This window comes from Xiphophorus hellerii, chromosome 22 (assembly GCF_003331165.1).
Source record: "Xiphophorus hellerii strain 12219 chromosome 22, Xiphophorus_hellerii-4.1, whole genome shotgun sequence".
In the NCBI taxonomy this organism is placed as follows: domain Eukaryota; kingdom Metazoa; phylum Chordata; class Actinopteri; order Cyprinodontiformes; family Poeciliidae; genus Xiphophorus; species Xiphophorus hellerii.
This window is the reverse complement of record NC_045693.1, coordinates 15,396,699-15,409,839: the sequence shown is the minus strand read 5'-3', so window position 1 is coordinate 15,409,839 and position 13,141 is coordinate 15,396,699. Positions and strand designations below refer to the sequence as shown.

General features: G+C 37.1%; 1 protein-coding gene across 1 annotated transcript in view; it reads right to left on the bottom strand.

Moving 5' to 3' along the window:
- The window catches only part of LOC116713541 (zinc finger matrin-type protein 4), a 65,797-nt gene that overhangs the window by 30,852 nt on the left and 21,804 nt on the right, over nt 1–13,141 (bottom strand). Inside the window, exons 3-4 of the mRNA XM_032553727.1 lie at nt 9,236–9,328; nt 846–1,023 (exon numbers count right to left, since the gene is read on the bottom strand). Of these exons, the coding sequence (XP_032409618.1) occupies nt 846–1,023; nt 9,236–9,328 (271 nt within the window). The remainder of the gene's footprint in view (nt 1–845; nt 1,024–9,235; nt 9,329–13,141) is intronic.

Below are 13,141 nucleotides of genomic sequence, written 5' to 3'. Positions count from 1 at the left end.
AGCAGTGCTGGTAGTTTGTTTGGAGTGATTACATTTCTTGGCTTATTCTTGACCTTGTGCCTTGAGCTTTCAAAATGTTGCCTTTGGGCCTTCCTCTGCTATTGTGTCCTGTTTCTCTCTTTATTTTTAGGTGGAATGTTTTGGCTGAGAGGTGCCTACAATGTACTATATCCATTCCTATACCTACATAAAAAATGAGATATATACTGTAATTAAAAATGTTATTTTTCTTATGTTATTTATTGATAAATTGTCATATATTGAGTCCATTTCAAGTTTTACATCATAGAAAGGATACAGATCTGGGCTTTGGCCTTCAGCTTTCCGTTTCTTAATTCATATCCAGTCCTTGGAGGATTTACAAACATGTTTTGGTTCAATGCCGTCTTAAAGGCTCCAGTTCTGCTTCAGCTTTAAGTTTCTTTTATACAGGTGGTCTCCCAGTTTCATCATGCACCATCTGATACTTGGTAGAACTCATGGTAGCTAGCTCACCATCGTAGCATCCAAGACCTGCTGGAGGAAACCATACCTGTAAAATGACACATCCACCTCAGTGCTTTCACAGTTGGTATGAAAGCAACTCTCTGGGTTTGTTTTTGATGAGGAAATGATGTTAGGACAAAATTTAAAGCTTAAAAAAAGTCTATTTTGCATAATACCTCCTGTTTAAATATAAGAGTTTCCCAGTTTGTTTCTGATCAGTAATTGCCTTTTGTCAGTATATCTTAGAATTTTTTATTTGTTTTTTTATTAATTAATATTGAATTTTTCAGTTCTTAAACCGAGTTGTCTATATTATTGCTAAAGTGATTTGCACAGATAACAACAAAGGTAAAATGCACCTGTGTTTCTAGGGCTGGTTATGGCTGTGGGTAGGTTTGGTGGTTCCCCAAGTACTAGGCGCACTCTCTTGGCGTGGGTTTTCCCTTGGTAGTGGGACTGGGCCACAATGGCGGAGGTGAAGAACATGTTGCACAAGGTACAGCACTTGTTTCTGTCTACTTCTGTTTCTGCACAGTCCTAGAAAAACAGAAGTGGGAAAGATGGTTAAAGGAAGCTAAATGGCACGGAAGGAAAATGGTAACTCTGGTGAAACATAAAAGAAAATAGTGCAGGTGAAAGAGTAGCAGATAATAAAATAGGGAACAAAGAGAAATAACCTTTTCTCTCAACTCAGTAGGTTTTCTCTCTCACACAATCACACAAAGGCAAAAAGAGTGACAATCAAATATGCATCTGTCTCTCAGGGCTGAGATTGTGGTCTGGCCTCTCCACTGCTGCTGCTGGTTCATTACTAATGATGAGCCAGTGTTACTCCCCGTGGGAGACGGCGCAAGCTAAAAGACTAACTGTCTGACTGACACAAATGTGCAAACACACACAAGTTCATATCTTCACCAGACAAAGATAGACAGACAAAAATATAAGCTTTGCTGTCATTAAAAATGCCCAAACGAAGCAAAACTGAAAATGTTACCTTGAAAGAAAATCTATAAATTAACATGCAAATGAGAAATAACATGAAAAAAACAACAAAAAAGTATTGTATAATTCAATATAATTATCATATATTGAATTATATATTATTCAATATTTGAATCATATATATTGATTCATATATATGATTATATTACGCCAACTTAGGCCATCTTTGTCTGAATAAAATATTTCTCTGGGAACAGCACAGGGATAAAACGTGCGACCCATGTTCGGATGTCTTAGCTCTCTACAAGACTGTCACAGGTTCAAGTCCCGGCCTGGTGGAAGCGGATCTCTCTCAGGATCTGCTCTCCACTCTCAAATAAGGGTCACTAGAGCAAAAAAAAAAAAAATAAAATAAAATAAATGTTTGATGATCAAAAATATTTAGTTGTGACAAGAAGCAAAAACAAAAAAACTCTGTGGAGGACATGTTTGGAAACAAAACATTACATGTTTCAGTCAGCGTCAAGCAAATAATTTCCTATCTAGTGTAGAGGATATTTTATTTAGACTGCTGCTCAAAGTCTACCCAACTGCTGTGCTCCCTGAATATGTGAATATCATAAAATGTTTGAAACACATTTGAAAGATTTTGTGTGTAATACCCTAGTAAAAAATGAAACAAGCTGTATGTTTCCTTTTATAGTCTAAAATATAGACGAATTAGATGAATCTGTTTTGAGTGTCACCTTTCTTTCTTTCTTTTTATCCATCCTTGTATTTTTGTGTTTTACTTTCTAGGTATTTTTTATTCTTTGTTTCATTTTTCTTTTATCTGTATGCTGTCAAAGTGAAAAAAATAAACAAAACAAAAAGATTTTTACAAGAAATTGCTGTTACAATAAGTGAATACAGTAACAGTGTAGTCCCTTGAACATCATATTTGAATGAGTGGGTGAAAGCTGTGTGTCTCTGAGGATGTGTGTGAGTCTCTCTCATGTCATCCCTGGTTAGCGTCACGGACAGTGATGTGAGAGATAAGGACACCTTTACCTTCCAGGCTTTCTCTCTTTCTCTCTCTCTCTTCTTCTCCTTTACTCTCTTCTCTTTCTTTTGTTTTTTTTTTTGTCTTGCCTGCTTTCCCTTTGCTCTTAGCATTTCCTCCCCTGCATCCTCTCTCCCCCTCTGGGTCCCAGTCTCAGTGACTCTGTGTGTTGTGGGATGAAATATTTATCTGTATTGGCAGGCCCTCGCCATCCCCTCCTCTCCCTGCCCTCTCCCGCCTTGCCTCTTCGCCTCCTCCATGCCCGTGCCTGCTGTGAACGACGTGTAAATGCGTGCCATCAACTGTCCTACGCCTCTCCCCTGCATCAATAAAACAAACTGAATTTCTCTCGCTGCTTTATATTCCCTTTTCTGTGACTTAAATGGCATATATAATAATCTGTGCAACTTTTCCCTATAATATATCTTTTCTGGCTTGTAGGTCCTAAAACAAAGGTAGGTCATAACGTTCATTTACATAGAAATATGTAAAATTTAAAAAAGGTGTCAAAGACAAAACAGAGCACAGAAAAGCTGAGAATGGAGCCAAAAATGTGTTTCAAACAAAAGTAATGAAACCCAAATCTCCAACTCAAATGTGAGATTATAAAGTGAATATTTATTTGGATAATCCTCCATAAGGATGGGGAAGTTAAGAAATGTTGATTGTAAACAGTATCTTGGAAGTCTAGCAAACTAGCACCTTGGTGTGTCTGTGTGTGTGTGTGTGGGGGGGGGTGTATGCATGGGAGGGGTGCACATGTAGAATTTTTAATTCCAATTTTGCTATCTTTTAAAAAAGGTCAAACCAAGGACTTTGTTTGCAAATTAGCCTGTGGCTAGAAAATCTTCATACAAAACAATGGTTGCTTTGTTTCTATCACAACATTTCTTCCTGCTCTGTCGCTGATTAAATAAACTTGAATTGAATTCAATACCTAGAAAATCAAATATGCTTTGTGGTGAGCCCAGTCTCCACAATGGTTAATGACTGCTTGTCACAAAAAAATAAAAAATAAAAATAAATAAAAAATATGTAATGTCCCTAGACTTAAGTGATGTAATTTCAATACTACATTTTTACTCATGAGGATCTAACTGCACTACACAGAGTGTTATTTTAAGGACACTGTATTTTATGCATGTGATAGTCTACCAGTCCGTCTGCATTTAGTCTCCACAACAACATGTCATTTGGCTCTCGAATGTCACACAAACCTAATGCAACAGATGTAAGAGTTGAAAGGGAAGCTGAAATACTGAGATGACATCTGCAGCTAAATGTTGACCCTTTTGTTTGGTTTGCTTCAAATATTTAATAATAATGAGAAAGTTACCAAGGTTAAACATACATGTGAAATGTTATGCTTTTAGCTTTGGTCAAATCATTGGTCAGGCTGTTGACTCCCTGCTTCAGCTATCAGACTTACACATCGTATGAACTTTGTTGTCTTTTTCCCTGTGTTCCCTGAGTTACTGTTGGTATAATACCGAGACTGTAGTTGGGGTAAAACTGTTGCCAACTGAGCGACCGTAGACCAAACAGTGTGTTTGACTGTTAACTTTCACAATGCTAAGCCACATTTCCTACATTGATGATGTCTGAGGCAAAAGTACTCACTCCATCCTTGCTCTAAGCAACCATGTGGACAAAAAAATCTGTTGTCATATTCATGGAAAAGGTATTTTTCTGTCAAAGAAATCTGTGATTACCAAGAAAGATTCCCTGATACTACTCTCCACTATCATCATATATGAAAATGCTTGCCCGATTTTAAAGATGTGACTGAAAAGATTTGTTCTGCATTAGAACAGGAATTTTAAAATTACTTATATCCTCCGACTGACTGATTTACTGATGTTATACATAAATGACAGATAAAGCCCAATAGCAGAAAATTATCTGCACTTTTTTGATGTTATGTCGCTTTAAAACATAAAATCAGCTTTTCCATAGTTATATGATATTCAATTCTGTGCCATTTCAGAGACACTGTAGTTCTCTGGAGGGCAAATGCTTTCTATCCTGTCTTGTTTTTAAACAGAGTTTTTCCTCTCATATCCCCATTCCTTCATCTCTCCTCCTCCAAAGTCTCTCATGTGTACTTTATGCAACATTTCCTTCTCTTTTTATCCTTCTGTTCCTTCCTTCCACCTAAACCCTCGCTTACATTGTTTACTTCAAACCTCTCTGAACCAAAATCTTAGCTGAGGGAAATCAACTGGAGCAGCCCGTCATCCTGTAGCAATTTTTTTTCTTATTTTTTTCTTGGTTAGGGACAAAGATTTGAAGATGACACAGTGCAGAAACTTGCAGGGGTCTCACCTGTCAAGACTCAGAGAAGAGTAAAAGATTCAGTGACACAAATGGGAGCCAAACCACAGTGACGGCATCTGATTGAAAAGACGAAATACGTCACACCAGGGATTTAGTGAAAGCAGGGGGAAAGTTTTTAAACAATTTCATGCATGTGTGGGTGACTGACAGATGAATAATTGCCATCTCATTATGGCTGCCACTCTGCACAACCCTTTTAAACAATAAACAACATGTCTGACTCACTGTTTCCCTCTATCCTCTGTCTTTGCTGAAAGTCATCAACCTTTCCAAATTTCCCTGTTATTTTACTGTTGTTACCTGTCACACTTCAAACATCTATCGCAACTGATTTGCATGCAACCTAATTGTTGTGTGTGCTTGTGTCAACATGCATGTATGCCTTCTTATCTGTCTGACAGTGACGCCTGTATTGCTGCGTATATATATACAGTATATATATATATATATATATATATATTATTATTATTATTTTTTTGTTAGGGTGACTTCTTCCAACTCATGCAACTAACAATAGACTCCTAATTAGCAATGTTTATCTTCTTCTCCTTCTGTTTTGTTTTTCTCAGCCCCTTCTTGGTTCTCCCACCGTTCGGCGCCGAGTTGCTGTGGGAAGTCTTGCTAAATTTACATGTGAAGCAGTGCAGAGTTTGAGGAAGTGCTAAGAGCAAATTGAAAGGGATAACAGCACAAGCATCATAATACAAGAAGAATAAAAGCTGAAGGGAAAATGTGATATTTTTCACCCCGTGCAACGGTAGAAAACTGCACAAAGAAAACGGGAGATTAAACAAACCATCCCTTACATTTGTGAGCACCTTTACGACCTACTTTCTCTCCATCTTCTCTGTGACAAACACTTCCACTTACACACAAACACAGAAAACCTCAAGGCATGGCATTTTACTCTGGCAGTTCATTGACTCTGAGGAAAACCTTTTCTGCTGTTCCCACCGGACAGCGGCATGTCAATCAGAGGCAGAGATAGAGTGAAAAAAAAAACACACTTAGATGCAGAGGTGAGAAAATGTGTGTGAAAGTTCCCATGGAAGGAGAAAGATAAAATAGATGAAAGGAGAAAAGATATTTTTTTTAACCCAGACTGAGTATTTCATCTCTGCTCATTTAATATCAGCTTCCCAGCACTGTCTGATACAATCAAGCACAAAGCACTAGATGCATCACTCGCACTGCATTACAGTATGGCAGATGATTGGTGTGTGTGCTTGTCTGATGACCTGTTTATATGCATTCACTGTCCCATATGAGTTGCAGGCCAGGACAGGCTGAGTCATGTCTTATTCACCTTGGGAGACAGATGGAGACGCAGGTGTCTATATTTCTGCACTGCGTGTCAGTGTATGTGTACACCCAAAATCTTTTGACAAATTATTTTATAAGTGTAATCTGGACAATTTTACTTCTGTTAGAAACTATGTTAGAGTTTAATTGATCCAAAGGTAAGTATTACACATTTGAACAGTGCTGAACCCAAGCAGAATTCCAGCTTAAATACATCTTAAGTTCCCAATTTCATTTTGTCAAAACTTTTCTTGAACTTTTCCTGAAATGCTCTCTTTATATATCTTGTATATGGAGAATACTGGATTCCAGTTTGATTTATTCTCCATCTCCATCTAATGGAAAAGCTTTAGGTACGTCTTTGTGGCAGCCTTCAGTTTTCTGTTTATAAACTGACTTTTAGGCTCCCTCAATGCCATGACTTCTGCATGAATTTGGAGTTAGATAAAAAGCAGGAGTTGCCACTTTTTCTCATAAGAAAAACAGAAAAATGTCAAAGCCAGAAAGTTGACTCTCTAAATAGCTACATGTTGAATTGAACCTTTTTCTTCATGGGTAGAAATTTCTTTTTTAATAAGGTGTTGGGTGCTTCCAAGGATAATAAAAGATAGTTATAGGTATGTGAATTAAAACCCACTTTAACAGCCTTTTCTGTATATCACTTTAAAAGGACCTTGTATATCTATAAGTTCAATAAAAAGCAAATTCCTATCCAACCAGGTGGTAACTGAAAAACATAAGAAGACTATGCGCTTATCAGCTGATGAGCATAAGTGCTTTCGTCTCAGTGCCTGTGAATAGATATTATAGTTCCTTTGAAGTGTTATTATTTTGCTGCACTGCTTCACATGTACTTTTCATGGAGAAATTCTGAACACTTCAAGGTAATCCAGTATCAGTCATAGTTTTAAATATTAATAGTGTCAAATTTAGTGTCTAAACTTGTTTTTTACTTATTAGGATGATTACCTGATAAATGGTGTTCATTGGTGCAGTTCTTTTTTAGATCTGGCAACCTAGAGGGATGGAAAGTGGGTTCAACCCAGCAACACTGAGCCACTGCAGGACTGTAAGAAAAACCTTACAGCTAAAGTTATAGATTGTTGACATTGTTTTAAAACTTAGGTCTGTCTGATGTCTGAAGCAGAAGAAAAAAAGAGGAGTCCACTTACCGCTGAGTGCCTACCTTTACACTAAATCCAGTTCTGACTAGATGATTAAGAAAAATTTGTCTTCTGGAAGCACAGACTATGACAGAACTAAAATTTCTATCAACAATATTCTCCCAATCAGATCACATGGAAGACTAATCACCTTTTCTAGGTTTTGCTGCTCTAAATTCTAATAGATTGATGAAAATGTCTCCCTATATAACTCAGACATGCACTTAGTGTCACTTAGTCAATTTCTCTAAGTGTTTTCCATTCGTATCAGCAACCTGAGTTGTAGTGATCCGGTTAAGGGACCTCCAGACATCCACAAGCCTGTGCCAAAAGAGACAGTGCACCTGATAGGCTTAGATCAACCCTTGGCAGACTGAACCGCTGTTAAACCAGAGACCTCATTATCTTTCAAGCTAATAGAGATGAAGGTGGGGAAATGCCTAAAAGACTTAACCTGGTTTTAGGGGATGTTACACAGATCTCAACAAGTAAGGCTGCTTTCCCCATTCTATTATGATTGCTCCTGGGCTTTGACTTTAATTGATCAAGAGTGGTTTCAAACCTTAATTTTCATTTTTCTTTAACAGTTTTTGCTCTTAGTTAATTAAAACCCCCAAGACACTGGCAAACTTTATTTTGTTTAATTTATTTTTAAATTAGTTTTGTCATTTCTTGATTTAATTTTTCATTCTACAATGGATCTCCTTTTTACATTGAGATTCCTTGCCTTTTCACGTAATTGTTCTATTAATACAATACTTATAACGAGTTAAAGTGTGTGACAGTGCGAGTAAACAAGATCCAAATCAGCATGTTGGACCTCAAAATATTTAAATATGTATTGATCCATAAAGACCTGATATGTACATCTCAGATTTTAGACCAAATATATTTTTATTGTGGTAAAGATGGGATTATCAGTAAATATAATATTTTATGTGATAATGAATGTTTGGATGCACACGGAGGAAATAAATTATGTAAAACAATCACAGTCTGCACAACTATAAACAGTGGGAGAAAAACAAAGACATCAGAGGATCTCATGTTATCAGGCAAGGGGGATACATTAAAAACTAGGCCAATATATCACAAGGGAATGTTATTATCTCAACAAAGCAATTGGTTTATAGCAGTAACTCCATAGTACACTACTCTCTTTCTATTCTGGAGCAAAGTCTGTCCTAATAATTTTGCTTTAAAAACAAAGACAACTCTATCTAGTATCTCCAACAATGGGAATATTAACAATTGCTTCAGCTCATTTAGTCAAAGTGATACATTTTCTGACAAGAAAAAGTAAAGGTCAGTGATCTCTCCACGTTGACTAGCCTTCTACTGTGGCTAAATTTTTTGATTGTGGTATGCATTTTTATTTATTTTTATTATTTCTTAAAAGCTGTTTCTCCAAAGCAGGCACTGGAAATATTATTTTTGTTTATTTAGCTTCATGCCACATGGGTCACTCCAAATAAACTGACTTAATAATGACTGCACATTTAAACATAAGCACCAAAATACCTTCTGTGCATCATGTCTGATGTGCAACAATTTGCTACAAATGCAAATGCAACCTCAGCTATTGCCATAGTTGCAAAAGATGCAAATCATGCCATTTCCAGGGCAAATTCACACAGGAGAGCCAGAATAATAGAATGACTTCTTTAGAAAAGACCTGCAATTGTCAGATATAGAACTACTTGGCAGAATCTGCGTCTACTAAATCTTACAAGACACGCTCAGGAATATTTATAAGGAACAGCAAACACTTTTCTTACAGCAGTCATGGTCTACAACTGTAGATGGTCAGTGTAGTTTTTTGCAATTTAGAAACTATTTAAAAAAAAAAAAGGAATTTCTTCTATAAATTCCTTCTACTTTGATTTGAAAAGACATATTCATGTTAGTTTAGTAAAACAGAAAAAGACAAATAAATACACACTAACATTAAGTACGAGCTTACTGGGTTATCTGGCCTCAGTCTTTTGGAAGGTGGTCCTCCGTCTTCAGGGTGAAGCATGTAGAACAGACGCACCTTGTTAGCGTGTTTCTTACTCTGCAAGAAAGACAGAAAGTGAGAAATCTAAAGACAATCCACAACCACCACTCTATCTCGCCATGTCTCTCCATGCTTTTAGTTTAGAGGGTGTCTGCCCACAAAGGTTTAGAGATGGAAAGCATTAATTCTCAAACTTTTGTATACTTGCATGCTACAACCACAATTTTTTATATATTTCAGTTGGACATTTTGTGACATAGACCAGCGCAAAGTAGCACATAACTAAATCTGAAGAAAAAGCATGCTGAAAATGGTGGTGTGCTCATAAAGCAGGGATAGGTTATAAATCAGTAACATTGTTCTATCCATCATATGAAAATGAAAAGAATATGGCACAATTGCAAAGCCAGACAGACTTGAACATTCATCTAAAATGTTAGTTTGGGATAGGAGGGTACTAATCTGAGTAGCATCCAAGAGGTCTATGGGAAAGCTGGGGAAGGTGGAGAGACCCATAGCTCATGAACCTGTTAAGAACATCAAACTGGTCTGGTCAGATGAGACTAAAATTAAACATTTTGCATGACAGGCAAGAGGCTATGGGGAAAAATAATGCACATCTTCCTGAAAAGACCGCAGTGACAAATAGTGGGAGAATCATGCTGTAGGAATGCGTTTTTTGGCAGAAACATGCAGTTCTGAAGGAAAATTAGTTAGAGGCAGCAAAACGCTTGATAATTAGGAGGAGATTCACCAGCTTTATCTCAGGAATGCTAAACGGACAGCCAGAACTCTGTGTCCAAAGGCAGTCCTCAAAGACCGGTATGCATGTTTTAGTTCTCTCAATCTTTCTGCTACATCCAGCAGTCCACTTACATACTGGTTAAACCCCGCCCTTTCAATTTAAATCAGCCAATCAAACTCCAGCTCTTATCACTGCTCTTTCTGTAAAAGAGCTGAGTTAAGGCGGGCCTCCTCTTTAGCAGGTTTCCAAGATGGCTGCCACAGAAGACACACCCACAAGGTAACAAACATTTCAACCACACATACAAAAGGTTAATTTACACACTGTAAAACTAAAATTAAGGAAAAACCCATTGCTTCTTAACATTAATGTAAAGCTTTTTGAGATATAATGCCGATACAACAAGCTGAATTTGCAGAGATGTGGTTTTACAAAGTAATCAGTAAAACCTGAGTACAAATGTAACTGGGCCACTTTGCAGCAAGTAATCAGTAAAACCTGAGTACAAATGTAACTGGGCCACTTTGCAGCATTTTACTTTTATTCAATATTGTTTAATAGTGTAAACTATGTATTAATTTGATAGTATATGTAGCTAGTTAATGAATCAGTTTGTTATTTTGATGCCAGTTAACCATTATGCATTATTTTGTATTGGTCCATAAAATCCTAGCAAAAATATGTTAAAGTCTGCGGTTGTAATGTGACGAGATGCAAAGAAGTTCAAGAGGAATGGTGTTTTTGTAACACATTGTGATAACTGGCATGGGTTGCCCACAGCTTCCTGAAGAGATAATTAAGACATTAAGAAGGTGATTAGGGAGTTAGACATTTCTTCACCTGCAAATTCACACTTTTCATTGCTGAGAGAAGTGAGAAAAGAGTTTAGGTCCAACAAGTGATAATTATCGCAAAAACAACAATGTCATAGTTACCTATAAATATGAAACCCAACAAAAAGGAAAAAATAAAAATTCAACAAATGTATTACATATGTTAGTGTGACATCTACTGAACTAGTTTTTAGTGCAAAATGTCTTTTTATTTGTTCCCTACATAGTTAGAGCCTTCTCCTAATGCAATCGCTTCCTGTGTCATATGAGTTTAAAATATAAAGACTAGCAATATGAGTGCAGAAATGTTTATATGAAAAGACAGTGAGCTGTCCTTGTAGCTGCTAGCTGTCACTTTAATAATGAGCAATGGAAATAACCGGACATACTGCAGGGCAGAGATGTGTAAATGTGAACGTGATCAGACATCTCTGGCAAAGTCAGGCCTTCATTTCCAATCTCTATATAAAACCTAGGATTGTCTCTAATCTCTATGGGCTGCTGCTGCTTCAGAGCAACAAAGAGAAACAGGATAAAATGCTGAGATACAAATAAAGATTTCAACCATCTAAATCAAACATGTATAGCAGTTGGAGGCTGATGGGACATGTTCTACAGAGGCTAATGTTCTAGTGAAGCAAGGCGATTATCACGGCTGAAAAGCATACAAAGAAGGCAATTGGGAAACTGTGACAAGACTTGCACTTGTACTTGTAGCCCATCAGCTTATATTGGATCCTTTCCCCCCCAGCAGAAGAATTGCTCCTCAGTCTCACTTGTCACATGGCTGTTAATGCATTTTGTCAGTGGGTATATGCGTGTTTTCGAGTGTCTTGAGAGTATGCGGTGTGTTTATAGGTATATAAATGGCTGTGTGTTTGATGGCTCGGGGATCTGGACCGTAAAAGCTGGACCTTGAGTTGGTAGGCTACCCTGCAATGACCCTCAGTGCTCACACTGCTCTAATGGACTATGCATGTTTCTTTTCTCTCCTTTTCCTGTGTTGTTGTGTCAAATCAAGTCGATGGAGACAGAGGAGAGGACTGCTAAAAGGAAAAAAGGCATTTTGTTATGGTGAGTTTTGTATACATGCAGCATACAGCACAGATAAAGATCACAGTCAAGATTATGATTATCAGAAACATGTCTTCATATGTGTTTCAGGTGATCAAAACACATATGTGAAGACATACTAGTGCAATTTTGACACTTTGCAAGTTTCAATGTTTTTCTCTTTCATTTTGAAGAGTTCTTCCTGTCACAAGACCCCCATTTACCTAGGCCTAATTTTTGTTTGTGTGAAAGAAAATTGGTTATTTTGTACATCAAAGAAAACAGACTTTTTATTCGATCTTTCTTTGAAATTTAAGATCTGTTGACTGAAATGAGTTGAATAAAGTCTACATAAGTCAAGTTTTTAAAGTTACAAACAGAGAATTTTGTTAGTTTTTGCTGTTTCTCTTTCAAACAATAACAGTTTGTTTGCCTATTTGGCACATAAAACAGAAAACAGATACAAAAACAAAATGTAAATTCACATGTGCACGATGTGTGTGTTGTGCGTAAGTCCCTCCTGCAGCACTAATTAAAATGCAAGCAATTGTTAAATTTTATTTATTTATGTTTTTGTAGCCAAACACAGGTAGTCTCCCAGTACTCAACAGAAAATAAGGGAAACTTGCTCTACTATGCATACAAGTAGTAGTAGTAAACTTGTTCAGGGAACATATACATAGATATGTGAAATTAAACATGTAATTACACTGCATTGTTTAACCCCTCAATGGATAGCACTTTATAGGCTAAATCCTCTGTACCAGATGCCTGACCCAAATGTGCCTCCTTACTCACTGTAGCTTTAAGTGCCTTAAATAAATTGATTTTGCTTCTGGCATAGGTTTGGTGAAGCTAAATGTTCAATTACTTTTTCCAGTATATTTTTATCGCATGTCACGACCCTTCCCTTCCTGAGCCCCCCACACTCTGAGAAGAGCTATGGGGGCACTAAGCAATTTTATTATTCACTTAGGTTACTGATCTGACATTAAGTTTCATCATTCTAAGATTCTAAGTGTGACAAAAAACCCCCCAAAAAACAGAAGACAGAAAAATAATCTGTGACAGGGGTGAATAACTCTTTCACAATACTGCAATGTGCCAAAATCACCTGCCTTCAAATGATTTCTTGCCTTGTCTTTTTGATCCACTGACCTCTGCAGAGATCTTTTGTAAAGGCTGACTCCGACAACATGGTGTGACTCATCTTGTCCTCTATATCTAAAGGCTGCTTTT